Source organism: Lepisosteus oculatus, chromosome 9 (assembly GCF_040954835.1).
Source record: "Lepisosteus oculatus isolate fLepOcu1 chromosome 9, fLepOcu1.hap2, whole genome shotgun sequence".
Lineage (NCBI taxonomy): Eukaryota > Metazoa > Chordata > Actinopteri > Semionotiformes > Lepisosteidae > Lepisosteus > Lepisosteus oculatus.
The window spans coordinates 3,039,977-3,059,253 of record NC_090704.1 but is presented as its reverse complement, the minus strand read 5'-3'; the positions used below and the strand labels follow the sequence as shown (position 1 = coordinate 3,059,253).

The 19,277-nt window shown below is 42.2% G+C and overlaps 1 protein-coding gene across 13 annotated transcripts in view; it reads right to left on the bottom strand.

Moving 5' to 3' along the window:
• The window catches only part of ptprfa (protein tyrosine phosphatase receptor type Fa), a 222,163-nt gene that overhangs the window by 13,558 nt on the left and 189,328 nt on the right, over nt 1-19,277 (bottom strand). For 8 of the 13 annotated variants that reach the window (XM_069193947.1, XM_069193950.1, XM_069193954.1 and 5 more), the window contains 6 exons: nt 17,534-17,694; nt 13,296-13,408; nt 10,382-10,414; nt 8,569-8,666; nt 983-1,106; nt 307-482 (listed from right to left, as the gene is read on the bottom strand). In XM_069193947.1, the coding sequence (XP_069050048.1) occupies nt 307-482; nt 983-1,106; nt 8,569-8,666; nt 10,382-10,414; nt 13,296-13,408; nt 17,534-17,694 (705 nt within the window). The remainder of the gene's footprint in view (nt 1-306; nt 483-982; nt 1,107-8,568; nt 8,667-10,381; nt 10,415-13,295; nt 13,409-17,533; nt 17,695-19,277) is intronic. The other 5 variants (XM_069193951.1, XM_069193958.1, XM_069193952.1 and 2 more) reach the window with 1 other exon arrangement.

Here is a 19,277-nt window from a genome sequence, read left to right as displayed (position 1 = left end):
CCTTTCATGTTTTTGCATGGAAGCCCCTCATTACAACCGATAGCTGACTAATTCATATATAAAATTAATTAAACCCATTAATCATCTGAATCTTAAAGTTTAAGGTTCCTGTGCCACAAATTAGATCACTAACTGGACAACATCAATCCCACCAAGACCCTTTGCTTTTTAACACTACTTCTAACAAAGACCGCTTTTAATTGTGTGCGACCGGACCCAGTTGACAGGTGACCGCATGCGAGCCGCATCGCTGTGCGCACATCACAGCGAGCGCAGGTCCGCCAGCCGTCTCTCGTCACAGCTCACCCTGGACTTCTCTTCCAGCCGGGTCATCATGATGATGGTGTTGGTCCGCTGCTCCCACACCATGCGCCAGAAGTCGCTCAGGGTCTCGGGCAGTGGGCCCTGGGTGGCGATGTAGGCATTCTGCTTGCGATACCCATCAATGTAGTTGGCGTTGATGTAGTCGCTGCCTGGCACACCTGTGGGTTGACGAGCTCATGTCTCATGTCGTGCCAACAGGTTTAGATTGCATTCGTAGGGGTTTCCTTTTTTCTTCCCCAACCAGCATGCCCCTGGTTTAAACACCGTCTCTAAAGAATATATTTTCACCAAGACATCTACAAGGCCGAAAACGTTCACGCCCACAACATACATCATGACACTCGGAGCTTTTTCTGTGCACAAATCTGCTCAGCTTATCATAACACCAAAATAAAAGCTGATTTTCTAAAATGACATTTCAGTAAAAAACAAAAATATTCCTTTTTCCCCACACCTTGGATGTCGGCTTGATTTTCTTTAACCCTTTTTTTTTTTTTACAATGTCCATCAGAAAAAACAGAAGCAAGCTTACGGTAGAGGAAAGTTCAGAAAAGTTGGGTTCTAAACATTAGAAAATAATTGTCACTGTCAATGACCAGGCCTGTCCTAATCATTGCGGCTAATCACTTTAATGTAAGCTAGCACTCTGTGTACTTGCCATCGACAGAAGTCAGGATGACACGGGAATGGTCGTAGGCGATAACATTTGCATAGCGGTTCTTTGGTTTGTTCACCTCCAGGTTGGAATTCTCCCAGGTGAACTGCTGCCCAGGGTCAATAGACTGAAATAAAAAACAAAAACAGACAGACGTTAGAGCAGAGGGAACTCTTATCCTAAAACGTGAGCCCCACCTTTGTTCAGATCACTTCTTGGGGAAGCACCAAACACTGCCACCCTATGATTTCGGTGGCTTTTCACACTCAAGGTGATCTTTATTCCTGGCACTGATGAAGAGGAAACAACGATAAAGGTGTGAATGGTGGGTCCGGAGTCTTGCAGCCGGTGAGCAGATCTGCACTGGCCGTGGTCTGGTGCGCCTTTTCTGCCAACAGCAGAACGGCTTCCATTTCATGAACAAACCAAGACCATTGCCAGAGGGTGACCAAGCAACCCTGTCTCAGAAAGAACCGGCCCACTTGATTATTTTTATTTTGCAATACTAAGAGAAAGAAAAAAAAAACCTCTTTCTGATGCTAAAAATACAGTTCCAGCCATCCAACATCACAAAGCAGTTTTATAAGCACTCTGACAAGGCGTCCTGAGTGGGAATGAGTTCACTGAAACTCATCTCTCCGACGGCCATCCTTCAGTAAAGCTGTTAAAGACATCCATACTGAGTGCCTTGCAAAATGACACTTTTTGGAAGCAAGTCCCATTTTATAAAATAAAAAAAAACTTTTGTCCCTCAACAACAACAACAACAGCAGCAGCATGGGCTTTGTTCTAGAAACAAGTCATTTTTTTTATCTCGGAAAATACATTTTCCTTTAAAAGGCTCTTACTTTGACTTCAGAAGCAGGCTGATTTCTTTGTCAGCCTGTTCTTGCTTTTCATCATTCTAATTCAATGCTTTTAAGAAGAATGACTTATTATCTGAAATTAAGCTATTTCATTATTAATAAAAAATGACAGCACTCCCTGCGTCTTCAGGCAAGGCATGAAAAACTTCCTCACAGCCTTGGATGTCTTTGTAAAGTTCAGTCACCTATGTTTTCAGTTGGTATAGTAGCCAGTTTGCTCTTCAACATCTTAAATCCCACCTAGTTTCTAAACTGTTTTATGAATCCCTTTACTAATAAAAAAAAATCAAAATCGCACCTATTCGCAATCAAGATGACAAAAAAATCTAAGGTTTAAATCAATGACTCACTGTTCATGGCATTTACTTTCCTGTTTTGTTCGCTTGACTGCGATTAGCATTTTAATCTATTCCTCTAACTCATTCATTCAGGTAATGGAAGGATTTTTCTCCATAAAGACTTACAGGAGCAATTTCATAGAGGGCCCCATCCCTCCAGAAAACACAGAGCCTCTTCCCGATGAATTAAAGCATTTTTAAAGAATGGCCTCCTCACTCTTAATTGGTAAAGACCGACATTAATTTGGATGGCTTTGTTCACTACTGTAGAGATTTTCTGCTTCATTTCAGCAAGCTCCAAATACCAAGCACAGAAAGCACTTACATGTGCTAAAGACTTATCCCTGACAAGGTATTAAGTAAGGTACAGAACATTAGGAATAATTTAGATACAGATGAGCCCTTTACTGAACACTAGACTTTTCTTCTTCCAGTAATGCTCATACTGGATTTAGCAGCTTCTTGTTATTTAAACTTGACCTTTAAGCATCAGATACCAGGCTATCCTGCTCAATATCAATCACTGCACAGGGTTTAACCTTCATCCAATCCCAGAGTAATACACGCAGATGTTATGCCCACAGATCAGTCACAGGCCACAGCAATATGAGAAGTACCATCTACTGCCTGGTTTTTCATCTGGCAGCATTAGCAAGGAAAATCTTGAGCAAAAAAACAGTGGGGCAAGGAAGAAGGCGGTTTACATTAGAAAATGAAATGCAAAAAATTACTGCACTTGTCACAGATGAATTTATCTTTATGTGCATGAACAGACATGCAGTCAACTCCTTAAGTGTTGCAATATTCAGACTTAAGTATTAATTGATATCCAAAACAATTCTATTAAGATGTGCATGTCAACTGAATACAGAAATACAAGAATCATTTTACAAGTCTGTGAAAGTTAAAAATACACAGGGATCATTTTTGGGACAGGCATCCTTTCTGGCAGTCTGTTTAAAACCAGTGTCTTTTCATGTGTGCTCAAGATCAGATTCCTAGCTCTCTTCTCCCACTCATCTTCTCATTTGTAACATTTCTTAAGTTTGTGCAGTTGCAGGTACCTAGATTGTTTACATTGTAACCTTGTGGCAATCTTCATGAAAACAATTCCAGTTTTTTTATATAAGTCTCAATATCATGTTCAGTGTATGGCAGTGGGATGAAGTGAAGGAATTAGAAAACACAGGTCTGTTAAGAGTCTGGAAGGGCAATTTTATTGTGAGAGAGGTGTTGCTATCCTCTCATTACAACCATAACCCAATGTGGCATTACCCAGTATCTTCAGTGTGGTGTTGGAGCCCTGGATTAAGGGGGACGCGTTGCCTTCGCAACCACAGCTGCCCTGGCTAAATAAGGATGAGTAGCAGCTGTGGGGCTCTTTCAGATACACTGGGCACCTCCCCAGAGGGACGAGCAGAACCCCGCAAGGGGAGACCCTTCCACTGACTGTGACAGAGCGGAAGGCCGTCATTTCCCCTACGTTTAACTGTCTTTGTCTTTTCGCCTATCCCGCCATGCATCTCCACCGGGGGAGGCTGACCTTACACTGCAGGACAGGGGAGGAATCTCCCACCGCCACAGGTTGGGTTCTCTTTAGTTTTCGCCTCATGCCCCCTGTTCTTCCAGACTGGACCCCGTTAAATAGGGCAAGTCTAGTCTGGAATCCGCTGTGCCGAACGATTCTTTTCCCCAGGCTGGACCCTGTTAGATAGGGTAGGTCCAGCCTGGACGCCGTGGTGAACAGTGGCACATTTTTCTTTTTTTTTTTTGTCTCCCTTTTTTGCTCCGGGTTAGCGTTGCCTCCGACCCCTCAGATGGGACGTTGACTTTCAGTGGTGTTTGTCGCCACTCCTCCCGCTGCCGCACTCTTACACCAACTAATTGGTTGGTCTTTGCTTTGAGAGCTGTGACTCTTCGGAATCAGGAAAACTGTATTTTAAATCCTCCCTTAAGGTTAAAATGTGCTACAGTAGCAGTCATGACATTCGTAAAAGATAAACAAGTGGAGGAAATGTAGGAAACAAGTCCTGAAATCTCAGTCTTCAAATAGCCAAGCTGTACCTATGGATCCTGTGTTCCTTATTACTGGATCATTTGTTATAACCAGTCCTGGGAATAATCACAAAAAAAAGTCCCAGAAGTATTACCAATACCACGTACCTGTGTGACGGCTTTATTGTTTTTTTTTTTTTTTTACTTCTTATTGGAAATGTACTATTTTCTGAAAAGGCTGTCGAGAAGAAAGACAAAAAGGATCTTTCATACTGGCAACCCGGGCGCTGGTACTGACTGCGAGAGAGACGAGGATGCCTGGCCCTACTGGTTACCGCCAAGTACACACACAGCAGCTCTCGGCAAATGAAAGCTTTCCTGGTGGCTGTGTAATGAGCACAAAGACACGCTGGGTTTCCTGCCCCTGACCCTGTATCTCCCCTGGCCTGATTAAACCTCTCTCCTTGCAAAGCAAACTCTCAGCTCTGCTCGGAAATGAATAGGTGGATCAATGAGAGCTGACAGTTTGTCTAGGAGAGTGGCTGGAAGACATTATTTGCCGTGTTTCTTAGTGAGATCCCTGAAAGATGCAGTACCAGACTCAACAATAAGCTCCACCAGTGCCTAGTGCAAAAGTGACTGCGTAGTATTTATTTAGTGCCTGTCTCAGTTTTTCAGGACAACGTTCTGACAGGGGGCCCGAGCAACAACAACATAAAAAAGCTCAATACACAAAAAAACATTTAATGTAAAAACTCCCCTTAAAAAAATAAAAGGCTGTTATTTTAATAATTTGAGAGTGCATTTCTCAGACTTGTCGAAACTGACTAACTTTTCCTTCGGAACATATGGTCCCTCATGTTCATACCTGGATGCATAATGAAATGTGACAATCCATTTCAAAGATGGCCATGTAAAAGCACAACAGCAAAAAAACAGGGTAATTTTTTTTTTTAATTATTGCACAGCTCCTGCCACTCCTGCCATTACTCAATCTATATATAGCAAAAAATCACTGAAAACAAACTAACAGGGGCAATCCTTTGAACTTAACAGAAATGTTAAAGATATCAGCTTGTTCTCCTGCTTGGTGTAAAAGTAAAAGCAGCAAAAGCTGTAATAACCATCTGTCCCATTGGGGTGGTAGCTGGTGAAAACATTGAGAAGTAATCCAGTCTTACACCTGACAATAATAACACGCTAATTAGATGCTGCACTTGATTAAAAGCTGATGCTCTAAAGAGTTTTCTTCTTATGTTAAGTACGCAGCTCGGCAAATGAATTTATTTTCTACAAACAATGGTTAACAAACAAGGTTACGTCCTCGGGGAGGAATGGTCAGTTCTCCTAGTGACAATTCCTGCCAGAAAATAAAAACTGGCAAAGATCAGAACCCTAAAGATCAGAAAAGTATTACTGTAATCCATTCAAAGCTTTGGAGTCACTGTCTTAGAAATGCAAATGAAGTGTGTGCTGCAACAAGAGTAGCAGAGCAAACACAGGTACATGGAATGACTTTGAATGTCAAGGCCACATCAGACAGTGATAAATATGCTTCATGTGTTGCTCGGGCACATACACATTACCTCCTGTTCCTGCTACCTCATTCCTCTTCATCCTTGCAGAAATACCAGCTGTGAGCAGAACAGGAATTCACAGCCCCTGGTGACATCACCAGCACCAATGAAAATACTTTCTTAAGTCATCTCTGCCACTTGACTACAGACAGAGGGAAGTGATCTGCTTCAGGATCAATGCCTGGCACAGCTTCAATCTTTTTCCCCTTAGCAGGGTGAAACAGCATTAAACAGGAAGGGCAAATTTGTAAATCAAACTGGGCAAATTAAATACTAGGCTTCTCTGCTTCTCAATGGAGCTGGAAGAGGATCATGCCAAAGTACAAAAGAGGCTACATTAATGGACAAATCGAAAATCAGGTGCCCACCACTATAGGTATCATAAAGCTTTGCATCTCTCATCTTCTATGTCAGCCTTATAAATAAAACACCACTGCCTGAAATTAGGAGCACATCAGATTGTATCTTATGGAGATGGAGGGAAAGAGACAGAAGTTGCCCTGGCAGTTTGCAGTTTGAGATCCAGGAGCTCTCTTCAGACATTCGGAACGATTTCAATCCCAGAAGGGAGGAATGAACAACGTGTGAGCCGACACGAGCCTCTTTTCCCAGGCCAGCACAAAAAATGGTTTAATACGGTTTACCATCGCAGTTCCATAACTCAAAAAGAAAGTGCAATCCATTTATTTTAAAATAATGACCAGTTTAAAAATATATCGTATATAGTTACCCTAGTAAAAGTGTAACTGTATACTGTAGGAACCTAGAAAGGAAAGGAGCTAACTATTAATTGGGTTCTTAATAGACTAACACACTGGTGCCCACCTCCATTAAGGCTCGTTCTTATTCTTCAATGAAACTGTGAATTATTAATACAGAGAAATATTTCACAGGAGAGACCACAAGGGAATTTACAAACCCAGTTATGAGGCAGCAGTAAAAAGCCCTCTCTTTGATTTGAAAAAGCAAACTGTATGAAGATGGAAGAATGTGCTTTATTTATACATTAACAGAGGGTTGACAACATTTAGACTTCATTTTATTGGGAAATGGTTCAAATGCCAAGCAGTAAAAACGTAATATGCTGAGGTTTTAAGTCCTGGTTCACAGCACGCATTCATAAAAAAAATTGCAGCTGAGATTTTATTTATGACATTTAAAAGAAAGAGGAGAGTGTGGGATGGCTAAGTGTGTGGCAAAGTGAAAATAACAAGGTACAGCACTATATATCCTTTGTAGGAGGAAAAAAAGTCAATGATTCGTGTGTAATTAGGGCAAAACTACCCTACCTTTGCCAACAGGAAAATTACAGCTTTCGGAATTCGAAATTTCGCATTCGAAATGTGTTACTTTAAATGTGAACTTTTCTCATGCTGGCATTCCACCACACTAGTCCTGCTTTAGGGTTCAGAAAAGAATAGGGTGATAAAAAAATGTGCAGGGTAAAAATAAAAAATTACTGTAAATGTGTCCAATAACCGTGGTCAAGTGATTGAGTGTTTATTTTTCCATTCTGAGCCACATTACATCAATTATTATAAAACTCCCAAGGTTAGGAATGTTTTAAAGAAAGGAAAAGGGCTTGTGATTTTCTGCTCAAATACAGAGGTTTCAGTTCAGGAGATCGGGTGCAGAGGGAAGGAGAGCCAAGGAGTCGGTCAACATTACTAACATGCAGCCCTGATGGAGAAGATTGAAGGAGAACAGCAGCTGACTCTATAAGACCACAAAAAATATCCAAGAGCAGAAGCTCTGGCTCAGGAAATCGCAGATAAACGACATTAAAATACAAACAAGATGCCAATTGGAGAATCATGCACAGTCCAGTTTTTCTGCATTTTTAAATCACTGCGTTTTCATGAGGCTGGGAAACCATGCTTTATTTTGTGTCATGCAATTTCAAGCTTATTTTCTCGTAATAAAGAAGTTTGAGAGGCGACTTTCCTATTTTCGTAAATCTCATTTCTCAGAGGCACCAAGTGTCACTGATTGCGGCAAAATATCAGCACGCAGAGGGGCTCAGCCAGCAAAGCATTCAGCCGTAATGCCCGTTCTCTCCAGGGCCTGATGAATTTGGTCTCTCGTTATTTCAAACATTTTTTTCAAGCACCCCATCAGTGGGGGAGGTTTTAATTTAAGAGCATCTCAACTGCAGAATTAGAGCTATGCGTGATTTTTCCCGTTAATGTAGTTACAATAAACACCCTTGTCACTTTAACAGGAAGAAAAACACAGCAGAGATGCAGCAGGAGCTGAACAGTTCAATAAGAGAGCTGCTAGATGTACAGTACTTATTTTCCATTCTTAACGTGCAGGATAAGAAGATGAGAAAAAGGCCCCTGTTTATGGAGAGTTTCATGCACCTAAAAATTAAATATTAAGAAACCAAGCAAGTCTGCATACTGATGGCCAGCCTGTGTTTGTGTTAAAAGCCCAATTAAAAGCCCTGGGAGCACCAAATGCAACATGCATACTGGGGGCTTAATTCTTTTTTTTAGTGCATTAGGAAGTCAAGATGCATACTTCAGTATATTTCAATTTAATACATCATTACACGCTTTAAAAACCAAATGATATACAGAAGGAAGCTTATTTTGACTCTGCTTTTTCCTGTTTATGCCAATATAAAATTTTTTTAGTTCCATGAAGAAGATAACATTCACGTTACGCACAAGCGCAATCGAGCCCCTCTGTTCATAGAAACCGGCCAGAACTGACCTGCGGGTGTCTGGTCACTCTTCTGGGACTCATTCTTGCCATACAGTGAAACAAAAACCTGAAAAGCCCCTTCTGCCCTGCGAAGGAGCTCTTACCTCGTACTCTTGGGAGAAGCGTAATCCGTCGTTGGCCTTAAGCCTCTCAATGTGGTCGGCGAGGTCAGAGACAGAGATGGGAGGGTGCTCTCTCATGCCTGGGTACGAAGGAGACACGAAAAACACAACAGAGGACACAAGTATGAGGCCGGGATGAGCAGTCAGAAACAAGTGAACAGCAGTCACCGTATAACCCATAAAACACGACTCTGCAAAAACAAATGCATGTTGGTGGGAAGCACAGAGCTCAACAATGTATGTAAAAAACTCACTCAAGTTACAAAAAACTCTGTGGCATGCTGGACAGGAGTGAGAGTGGGCAAACACTGACGATGGGCATGAGCAAGTGAGCATGCTCACTGGTTAGCGCCAGCGCTGGCAAAAGCAGACACTTAAAGAGTTAAAAGTACCAGTGAGGTGTGGAGGGGCATTACAGGAGAAAAGCAACAAAAAAACCCACAATATAAAAATGCACTTCTGTCATCTTTCACTGGGCTGCCCATGATCATTCTCAGACTGGTTGTCAGAACTGTTCATAACTATAATCGACATGGTACTCCGAAAACAGCAAAACTTAGATACCTGTAAAATAAAATGCACTGACAGATCTAAATTGCTTGCAGCGTTTGCTCTTACTTCTTCAAGCGAAACACTGATAAACACCTTCTCGAAAATTAATTTTCCCGCACAACAGATTTATTGTAGGCATTTAATCGATGGCTTAGAACTTATCTGCCAACAAGAATTTCCTTCACCTTTGAACATGGCAGCATTATGCTAAAAGGGATTTTAAAATGCATGACATGCTTCAGAGTTTTAAAATGCTCAGTGATCGTAATTTTGCAAAAACTGTGTAACCAACAGCACAGAAGAAATTATCTGTATGCGTCATAGACCAGGCTGTCTTGGAACAAGACTAAAATAATAGTGGCTTAGCACTCAAAGTAAAACACCCGAACAAAACAAGTAAACAGATCTGATGACTCTTGTGGGTAAAGGCTTATAAAATCCCAAGGAATAATGAGAAATTACTCATTTCTCTGTCTCCAACAGCCTTCATTTGCCAGTCTTTACTTTTGCTCAGTTACAGAATATTGTAATGTTACCAACTGCCAGTCAAGGAAATCAACTGTACCTGAACATTAGATAAATTACAAGATTGATTTAGCGTCAGGCTTTACATGCAGTAAGATCCAACACATGTCTGCTAACAAAGGAGTCATAACACTAGATCAGCCTTCGTTCACACGTTCATAGATAAGAAAAAAGTGATTAAAAAAAACTTCAATATTAAAGTTCTTTACATAACCTAATACCCTATTTGCAGTCCAGGGGGTGGGCACTAGGGTCAATTCAGTTCCCTGTTATTGCAAAGAACTGCAAACAATTAAATTACAGAGTTTGTAGCATAAATGATTGTTGAATTATTAAAAATAAACCAGGCATGAAGAGGCTGCGTTAAGTAAAATGACCCTGCAGGCCCATCTGGGGGCAAGAATTAGCCACATCTCACGCTAACAGAACAAGTTACTGCACCCATTTGCTGCAGCAATTACTGCTTATTTTTTTAAACCAGTTATGAAAGCCAGCCTGCGAAGAGGAAATGAGTGAGGAAAATAAAATTAAACTGGACCCATTAATCATGTTAGAAATCAAATTCACAGACACAGTACAACTGCTTCTGAGTGGAAATGGCCTCAAGACACACCGAGGGAAAACAAAATTGCAGAGAGTGGGGGGGAAAAAGATGAGAGAGATAGAATGAGGGTGAGACAGATGCATATAAATATAGACAGGAGCAGTAAGAACTAACTTGAAATGTTCGGGCAACTGGGGGCACTGGGACCTGTAGAGAAGAGATTGGGGGAGGAATAACAAAAAAGCTTCTTTTATTATTTTAATTATCGTCCGCTTCCTTTAAGTGAAACCAGAGCACACAGAAAACGGTACTGAGAGCAGGAAGTGCAGGAGACAGGGGAGGAGGGGTTGGCAGCCACGCCTAGAGGAGCACCAGAGTGATGCAGGGTGACAGGGAGGTACTGGAAGCTCAAATCCAGCAGCTCCCAGGCCTGCTGTTGGAACGCACTGGGGTTCGAGCTTTTATCATGATCTTGCTGAGGCCTGAATAATTTAACTTTTGTTTTTAGCTTTGAAGCCACTGCTTCTCTTTCCTTGCCTTTGTTCAGGAGCCATCAGAAGCAGGGCTCACCTCTACTGGACCCACACAACAACAAGATACTTTAACGATGAACCTGCGGGCTCTAACTCTTCATAAAGCAGGAGGGTGCTTTGCTCTTTTTCTTCGCCTACCTTTCATTTGTTAGTCACTTTCTGAATAGCTGCCATCTAGTGGCTGCACTGTTTATTCTGCTATAACCTTGGGAGACCAAAACTGTACTCTGCACACGACCTGGTGTATCCTTTCATTACTCGTGCAATTAGGGTTTCATGACTCCTGTTTTATTTCTGAATGTTTTCATTGCTTTGGTTTCAGTGTCAAGTCTTCTGGCAAAGTTTTTTTTTCAGATTTTTTTTATCCGTATTGATTACATAAATGAAACCGAGACTGCTGGTGTGAATCACACAGAACCGCAGTTCTGCAGTTCTCTTTCTACGAAGACTCATCTTAGCAGCAGTCAGGAGAAGGGAGGAGGACAGAGACAAGAGAGCTGAAGAAATCGAGGCAGAGAGAGAAATGGGCAGAGCAGTGAGCTTTGCAGTGGTAAAAGAATCTTCTCCTATGAGTCAGCCTACTTTATTCCTCTATGAAGTTCAAAGGCACAGGATAAGATAATGAGTTTAGCAAATGAATATCTAATTACCGCAGATTGTTGTGGTTCAATTAAAGAGGACAGAATTGGGAATTCTGACTTCTTTTCTTTAACACTTATTCTTTCCTCTCTAATACTTTTGCCCCGAGCTTGAAAGCAGAGTAATGGGGCTCATGTCTCATTTCCATCTAAATGAAAAAGACCCAATTGTACCATTCCACTAATAGCTGTCATATGACTTAGTGCTAGCACTACATTAACTGAAGTTTATCGATTGGTTCAAGCTGCATTTATTAGGAATTATTATTTTTTTCCCCCTGAAGATGGCTTTGCGTTTATTCTGCAAGTTACATGCTGGAAACAATTAGTCACAAATAAAGAAGGAAGAGCCAGATGACTTGCTTCAACAGTGAGTTTGAGGGTTATAGTGGTACAGTTACAAAATCCTGCTAGCATCGCTTCCAGACACAAAGCAGTTCACAGAAGCAATACAGGTGGTTCTTACTTCACCGCCAAGTACCATTTAGAACAGGCAGCCAAGTACAATTGCAGAAAAAGACACAGCCGGAGCTCGGATATCAAAGAGCACCGAAATTATGTGGCACGAATCGCCACCACAATGGGTCCCACACCGTGACAATTTTCTCCGCTGTGAAAAGAGCGAAAAGAGTCCGTCTGAATTGGGAGTTAGTGTCTCTTGCTCAGCACCTCACTGTGGCTGCCACATGAAGAAACAGTGCGGAAAGCGTCATGCGGCCCCTCTAACTAGCAATTTCCCTGCTCTGTGAACGATACTTTGCCCACTTGACTGACTGCCGACTAGGGCATGATTTGCTCGGCGGGTCTTCTGCTGATGGACATGAAGGCCCTTAGAGCACACGACTCTGGAGGGGTGGGGGGCCGGAGGGGACCAGTGGTTAAAACGGGGGCCCTGTTCTTGATCCGGCCTGTCCTCAGCCCCCTTGCTGACAGGATAATTGCGGACAGAGAGAATACCAGGAAAGTCACAGTGATATGCTGATAACAGATGGCTTGAGGTGCCCATTTTCGCATTAACGCAAATTCTTTCACATGAACTCTCCCCTTCCTGGCCTACACCACGTACCTATTCCTAAGCGGCAGGAAAGAAAATAAACTCAACGGTAAAGCTCATTCCCACGAGCACGCTGAGGGGAGTTTACTCCAGGGTCAGGAACGAGCTGCTGCGCCCTTGCGCAGGAAGGCACCTTGTCGACAATGCGATATTGCAAACAGAATTGGATTCGCATAGCCGTTGTAGGAGAAGACACCTGTGTTCCTACTTTCTGCTTGCCACACCTACTGGTGCTGGAAAAAAGGGAGAGTACCCCCCCCCCCCCCCCGTTTTTCGACTGGAAAAAGAACTGAACTATAAACAACAGCTATAAAATAATCTCTGGATAAATGAACACTGGCCGAAAAGCTCCAGACAGGAAAGGAAGTGTTTAGCTGAATACCTGCTTCTCACATCCAACGCATCAAGCTTTGCTTTATTCTTATCCTGCACTTTGCTTTCCTTCTGCGACTGATTCTGACCTGTCTGTTAGTGTCGTTAAAGCGGCGTGTGGCTGGATGCGGGAGTGAGGTGTTTGCTCACGTGGATGTCATGGGGCGCTCAACCCCAGTGCCTCCCAGCTCACAGTAAGGTGCTCAGTCAGGACTCAAGGGCCCCCGGTTTTTCTACATCGGCTCCAGAAGCACCGGACCGCCTTCACTGCCTTTCGGCCGCAGGAACCGGCTTTAAGGCACCTCCTTCAAGTGTGTTGTATTTGGGCGCGGGCAACGCTCAGCAAGAACGGCGGTTCAACGGCGGGCCGAACAAAACCAGCGCATTTGCAACAGGCAGCATTGAGAAGTGATGCACCAGGGAAAATGCAAATAGTCCAAAGCCCCCTTCAAAAAAACCCCACTCCCCACTTGACTGCGACGGGTAGGTACCTGGGGTCTGATGATTGAGCCTCCGCATCTCCACGGGGTCGGAGGAGTGGGCCAGCAGGGAGTCCTTCACCCCCCCGGAGTGGTCATCCTTGGGCGATGGAGAGGCCCGCTTCCTGGAAGAGTGGGACAGGGGCGTGTTACAGAGTGCAGCCGGCAGAGCAGGTCACACCCATGTCAGCGGCTGTGAGGCTGCTTCTCCATGCAGACATTAGGGAGTGTGGATCCTCTTAATGCCAGAGTCGGCTGGCATATTAATTGCACATTAATTCTTCCAGTATGGTATGTGACTGCTGCAGAGGGAATACAATATAAATAGCAGACTTTGTTTTGATCTTACCCGCATCAAGACAAACAGAAATGACCTGCCTACACGCGTCTTAATAAAGTCATAGAAAAAATGGAAATGAGATGATTCTTTCTACAAGGAATGGACTTAAAAAATCAAAAATAAGAACTATTTGGTTTAGAAAGTTGCCTTTTATAGAGAGAGTAGAAATACATCTTTATCTTGCACGCATACTTCAAAAATATCACCATTTCTCATTTGCTATTAAAGGACACAATTAATTTTTGTAGCTGGATTGAATGGAATGTCTTGGTTTCAGGAACGCTTGTTAAACCTTTAATTTCCAAACCTAACTGAAGGAAAAACAAGCAGACACTGTAATTACTGGATCAGCTGGATGACACAACACTGGCTAATTACACTGTTTCTGCACCTGTATTTATAAGCGTGTTTTCATCAGGTAGTTACACATATTTGGCCGCTCTGCATCTGCATGCTAATTGGGAAAGGAACACATCTGTCAGCACTCCAGAGATCAAGATCCGAGATGGGCGCCATGCAAAAGCCGTACGCAGGAATTTCACAACTCATTTCACTCCATTTACAATGTTCTGAGATGCGTTTAACTCCCTATCTTTAACTCACTTAAAATAAAAAGAACACAGATCTGTGTGGGATATAACTTTAGATTGTAAAAGCTCTCATGTCTCATCTCCAGTCCTAATCTTAATTCAGGGATGCAAATGTTGCTAAGGATCAGGCCCAGTTTTGTTATTTTTCACACTCTTCGGAGCTGCAGGTGGGGGAGAATGTAGGTATATGGCTGCAGTTCAGGATGTATGCTCGGGACCGATGAAAGGCAAAGAGGAAACAGAGCAAGAAAACTAAGCCCTGTGGTTTTTCTTACCTGTATTTATCAATGACATGTGACTGAAGGAAACATCAGCTTGGGCAATCAAAAAGGGAAAACACTTCTGTGGCTGGCAGAAAGGTATATTACCCGAGAAAAAAGTGAAATGCATGTCTCTCCGAGTCATGACTTGGAGGACAAAGTGAGGGTTGCTAAATGGAGATGTGGCATGCCCAGAGTAACATAGCGTACATAGAAAATTACACAGATGGGGGGAAAACTGCATACACGTCTTAATAGAGGTAGCTGTGTTTTTCCTTTGAACAGATTGTGATAAAAGAGCCTGGAGTCTCCAGCTTCTGATCATTCACAGTGCTCAAAAACCTTTTTGACCAATACCAGTTTTCCACAACAGGGACAACTGGCAAGAGACAAGACTGACACAACCTTGAGAAATTAAGCAGGGTAAGAGGAGAGGACAGCGCATGGAGTTAGGACAGTGCAATGCCATACAGGAAACAGTACCCACCTTTCCTGTTTGCTGCATTCCACGAGAAAGCAGAGGGAATAGAAGAACAAGATTAAGTTACTGTCCACCACAATCTTGGGTGCCACCTAGCATCTGCCTGACACCATGGCTTTCAAAGGAAACAACACCTAGCTTTTCACTAACCCTTGGATTTGTGGTTCATTCTCCTGTCCATTTAAAAGATGGGTATTCCCTTTGTTTTTTTAGGGATGCTGTACAAGAAACGGCACATCTCACAAAATATGGTGCACACATAAGCAAGTTCACAGTCGAGAACGAACCTTTTGGTCCATCAACCCCGTTTGATTAGTTAAATGATCAAAGGGCCTCACTCAGACATTTCTCGAAAGAAACCAGGGTCCTGGATTCAACGGCATGGTTAGGTAACTTGTTCCCGACTCCTCTGCATGTGTCTTAACCCTTTGCGTAAAGACACACCATGCACATCGTCTTGTAAGTGGAACATACAAAGGTTTTCCACGAGTCGTTGTCTTGTGGAAATACAAAAGAAATTTGATTTTTAAGATATCAGAAGTACAGGCCTGAACATTCATAAAACTCTCCGGGACTCTATATAGTGTTTTCCCAAGGGAATTAAACCAGTGATTTTTCTTAACATTTTTGTTTCTCATTTTCAAAAGGTTAGATTGTGTATTAACACGTTAAACCATTTGAAAAACAGCCCAGGTATCAGAATTACGTTTTTTTAAACTCCTGCTTCCTAGCAAAAGCTGAGCAATATGTACATATATATATAAAACTGAATAAAACTGGAGGAGGGAAGGCAGTGGGAAGAAATTTGCATTAACAATAGAATAATTAGATGACATCATGTGAAACCGAGCCTTTTAAATGCTAAAAGCTTCAAAAGAATGACGTCTGATGTGTTGCACTTCTCTATTGAGAACATTTTTAATTTTGGCATTTGCTTCCCTTCTCTCTGGTCTGTGCTTCCGGGACACGTGAAGACATTTCGGTGTTATTTTAATGGAGAAGTGGGCTCACCACCTTCAGATTTTAGACTCATGTCATGTTCATGAGTCACAGTCTCCCAGGGCTGGCAGTGCTATATTACCAGTACAGTGTGGGACGGGGGGGTGGGGGGGCTGTACTGGATAATTCTGTACAAGATTGCAGTGTGATGATGTCTTATGACTTCTTTTACTTTCTGGTGATAACACACCAATTCCATGGAGTCCAGACCCTTCTATACAGGGCTCTCAAACTCAGTATGAATAAAACAATGACTTAATAATTCTTGGCATATTGATGACTTGCAGATTCGCAGGTTCGATCACCTTTAAATTTCCAATAATGATGAGGTTGTTGTTCGTAAGGATGTAATGTCTGATCAGCATTTCAAAAACAGCAACTCCAGTGATAATGTGTTTATTAAAAAAGAACATCTGTCAACAAAACAACTTTGTACATCAAAATGGTCTAGTAAAATAATGTTTTAAGGTCTGCGGAGAGGGAGAACTTTTGTGCCATATGAGGATGCTTTTGTGAAACGGGTCAGAGCAGACGGTGCCACTTTACTGTTGCTGGATTCTGTTTTCTGCCCAAATCAGGGCAACACCACAGCACCAGTCATTGATTAAGACACAGTGCAGAAAATAGAGCTGCTTTCTTCAGCTGCTCAGGAGTTATCAATCGGTTCTATTATTAGTAATTCTGTTGTATAGTCCCCCATAGCACGGCAGTCAGCATTTCAAGATTACTAGCCTAAGGATAATGGCATCCAAGTGAAGCAGAACTCTTAATTATTTACCAAGAGAAAACAGCTTACTAGGGTTTCACTTCATTCAACATAAAGAAGTCCATTTTCTTTCCCACGAAAACCAACACATTTTCCAGTATATTTATGGACACTGAGCAACCTTAAACTTTCAGAGGACTAATATCATTAATGCTTTTGGGCTTCAAACCCATTATACAAGAGTTATTTCAATGTTTCGAATTATTCTATTACCCCAATTTTGTGAGGTAGGAAAATAAATCCAAAATGCCTGTACATCAAGTATGAGATGGTAACTAAACCATTTGAAATTTGAAAAGCAGACACACTGGGCAAAAATCAGTCCTCTGTCCAACATGTAAGATAACTGGACCCATCATCCATGGTTATAATCCCTCATAGACTAACAATGAATAAATAAACCTATAAACTCTTCTATAGAGAGTGAAACGTCTGTAAAACATTCCCCTTTTTACAGGGGAGATGGGGCTTCACAATTTGGCCTACAGTGCTGGTTCATCATACCCAAAGTCCCATTTCTGGGAATAGTTTAAATAGCAAATCTGCACTGGGATCAGTTTACAAGAAGTATGTGCTTCCCTGATCTTCAAGCAGGTTTTATAGGGAAATGAAAGAACGCCAGTGAGCAGAAGGCTGGAAACCATATGAAGGTCTACTGACTGAGCAAATACTAGGTTTAGTTAGGCCGTCCAGTCCCAGCTGGGATGAAAACTACAAGGCACTGTGGCTCTCCCAGGCATCAGGCTGGAGAGCATTGCTCAATAAAATGTGAAACACACTCCTAGCAGCCGGACTACGTTAGGGGCAGCCTCACCTCTTAAACAGCAGGATGGCGATGACAATGATGATGATGAGGATGACGGCCAAGACCGGCCCCATCACCCACAACATCTCCGGCTCCTCAGGCTGTCTCGGCATCCTGTTGACCACCTCCACCGTTATGGGGTCTGAGTAAGGGCTGGCCGCAAACGTCTTCTGGAAGAGGCAGAGAGCAGGACAAGTTGTCAGGAGTTAGACAGGAGCCAGGGAAAAGACAGGAGAAAGAGACAGCGCAGGTTCGTGAAAGGGCTAGAAAGCTGTGGGTCATCACCTAAAGGGAAGCGGTGAGCGTGAAGGACCAGTGAGAGAGAACGCCCGAGGGTAAGGAGAAATGAGGAGCGCCGAGAGAAAGACAAACGGTTGTTTTGGGTTAAGAAGAGACTAAAAGGGCAAGAATGTCTAAACAAAACAAACAAAAAAAGAACAACCAAGAACTCAATACAAAGCTGGAAGCAAAGGGAGCAAAGTCAGGTGCTTGCCATGCAGTCTGGGAAAGCTGATAAATTATAGAGACGAATACTGCTAATCTACTCAGAATTAAATAAGAAATTAACTATTTGTAAAAGAAAATTGTCATTTAGAGCAGAGTGTTATTAATTCTGTTAGCCAAAGGTAAGCATGTTTGCACCAATCACTCAAATAGAAGGCATTAGAGAACTCTTTCCACCCCCCAATGCACGACAGAGAATATCTCATGTGTAAAAATATGGCAAGTTATTTTTCAGGATTTTCAGGCTTTTAAAATGATTAGTTTTAACTTTATTATTGCAAAACTTTAAATAATTCTTAAAAAAATTATCAGTGACACAAAACCAGATCAAAAGGTTCCAAAGTAGTGCTTTGAACGTCAAAATGAAACCAAATGTGAAAATATTGGGGTTATATAATTTTGTTTGTGGTCTGTTTATGATTCAAGTTTTAAAATTTCCTAAACGTTACAGTGTGGTGATCGACTTCCATTATGAATTCTGAAATTGAAAAAGCTGCCTTCCCTGGCTCTGCTCTTGCAGACTTAAGAGTAACCAAGAGCCAACGACCAACGCCTTAAAAACCTTTCAAACTTTTTTTTTCATTTCTATCGGATTAAGTTTTTGAGTCATAAAAAGATGGAAGACATCTATACGTACCCATAACAGATAGAAGCTGACTTTAAAATCTTCAAAGTGAAATGACATCAAGCCTACGGCTGGCATCTAAGCATTTTAGTAATAAATATGAACCAGTGTTTGGAAGAAACCAGAACTATGCAAAAACTGGGGAATAAGAATCAGATTCTCTACTCGAGCACGAAGCTGTGACTGCATACAGCATAAACACAAGGTCTACATTGGTCAAGCAAAACGAGAGTTTGTTTCATTAGCAGGTTATTAAGTACTTCAGGTTATTAACATTACCTGCAGAACTGAATCGAGAAGGACGGTACTACAATGACCACTTAAAACAAAACAAACCAGCAGAAATCTTCTTTCTTTCCTAGTGCTACAAGAACACCCCCATCCCCCTGAAGACACCAGCCAGCTATTTTGTTAACAAAATCGGTCCACAGTGAACTTTAGCCAATGTGACTAAGCTGCGGGAAAGTAAAGGAAATGTATTTTCAGGATAAAGGGAATTCATTGAAACACCACACTGCCGGAAAACTTCACAATTTTAACACCACTCCTTGATCCACTTCTGCAATAACTGACATCTACGTACTCCTGCTGTGACAAGTTGCAGGCTAGAGAGAGGAGCAGAGT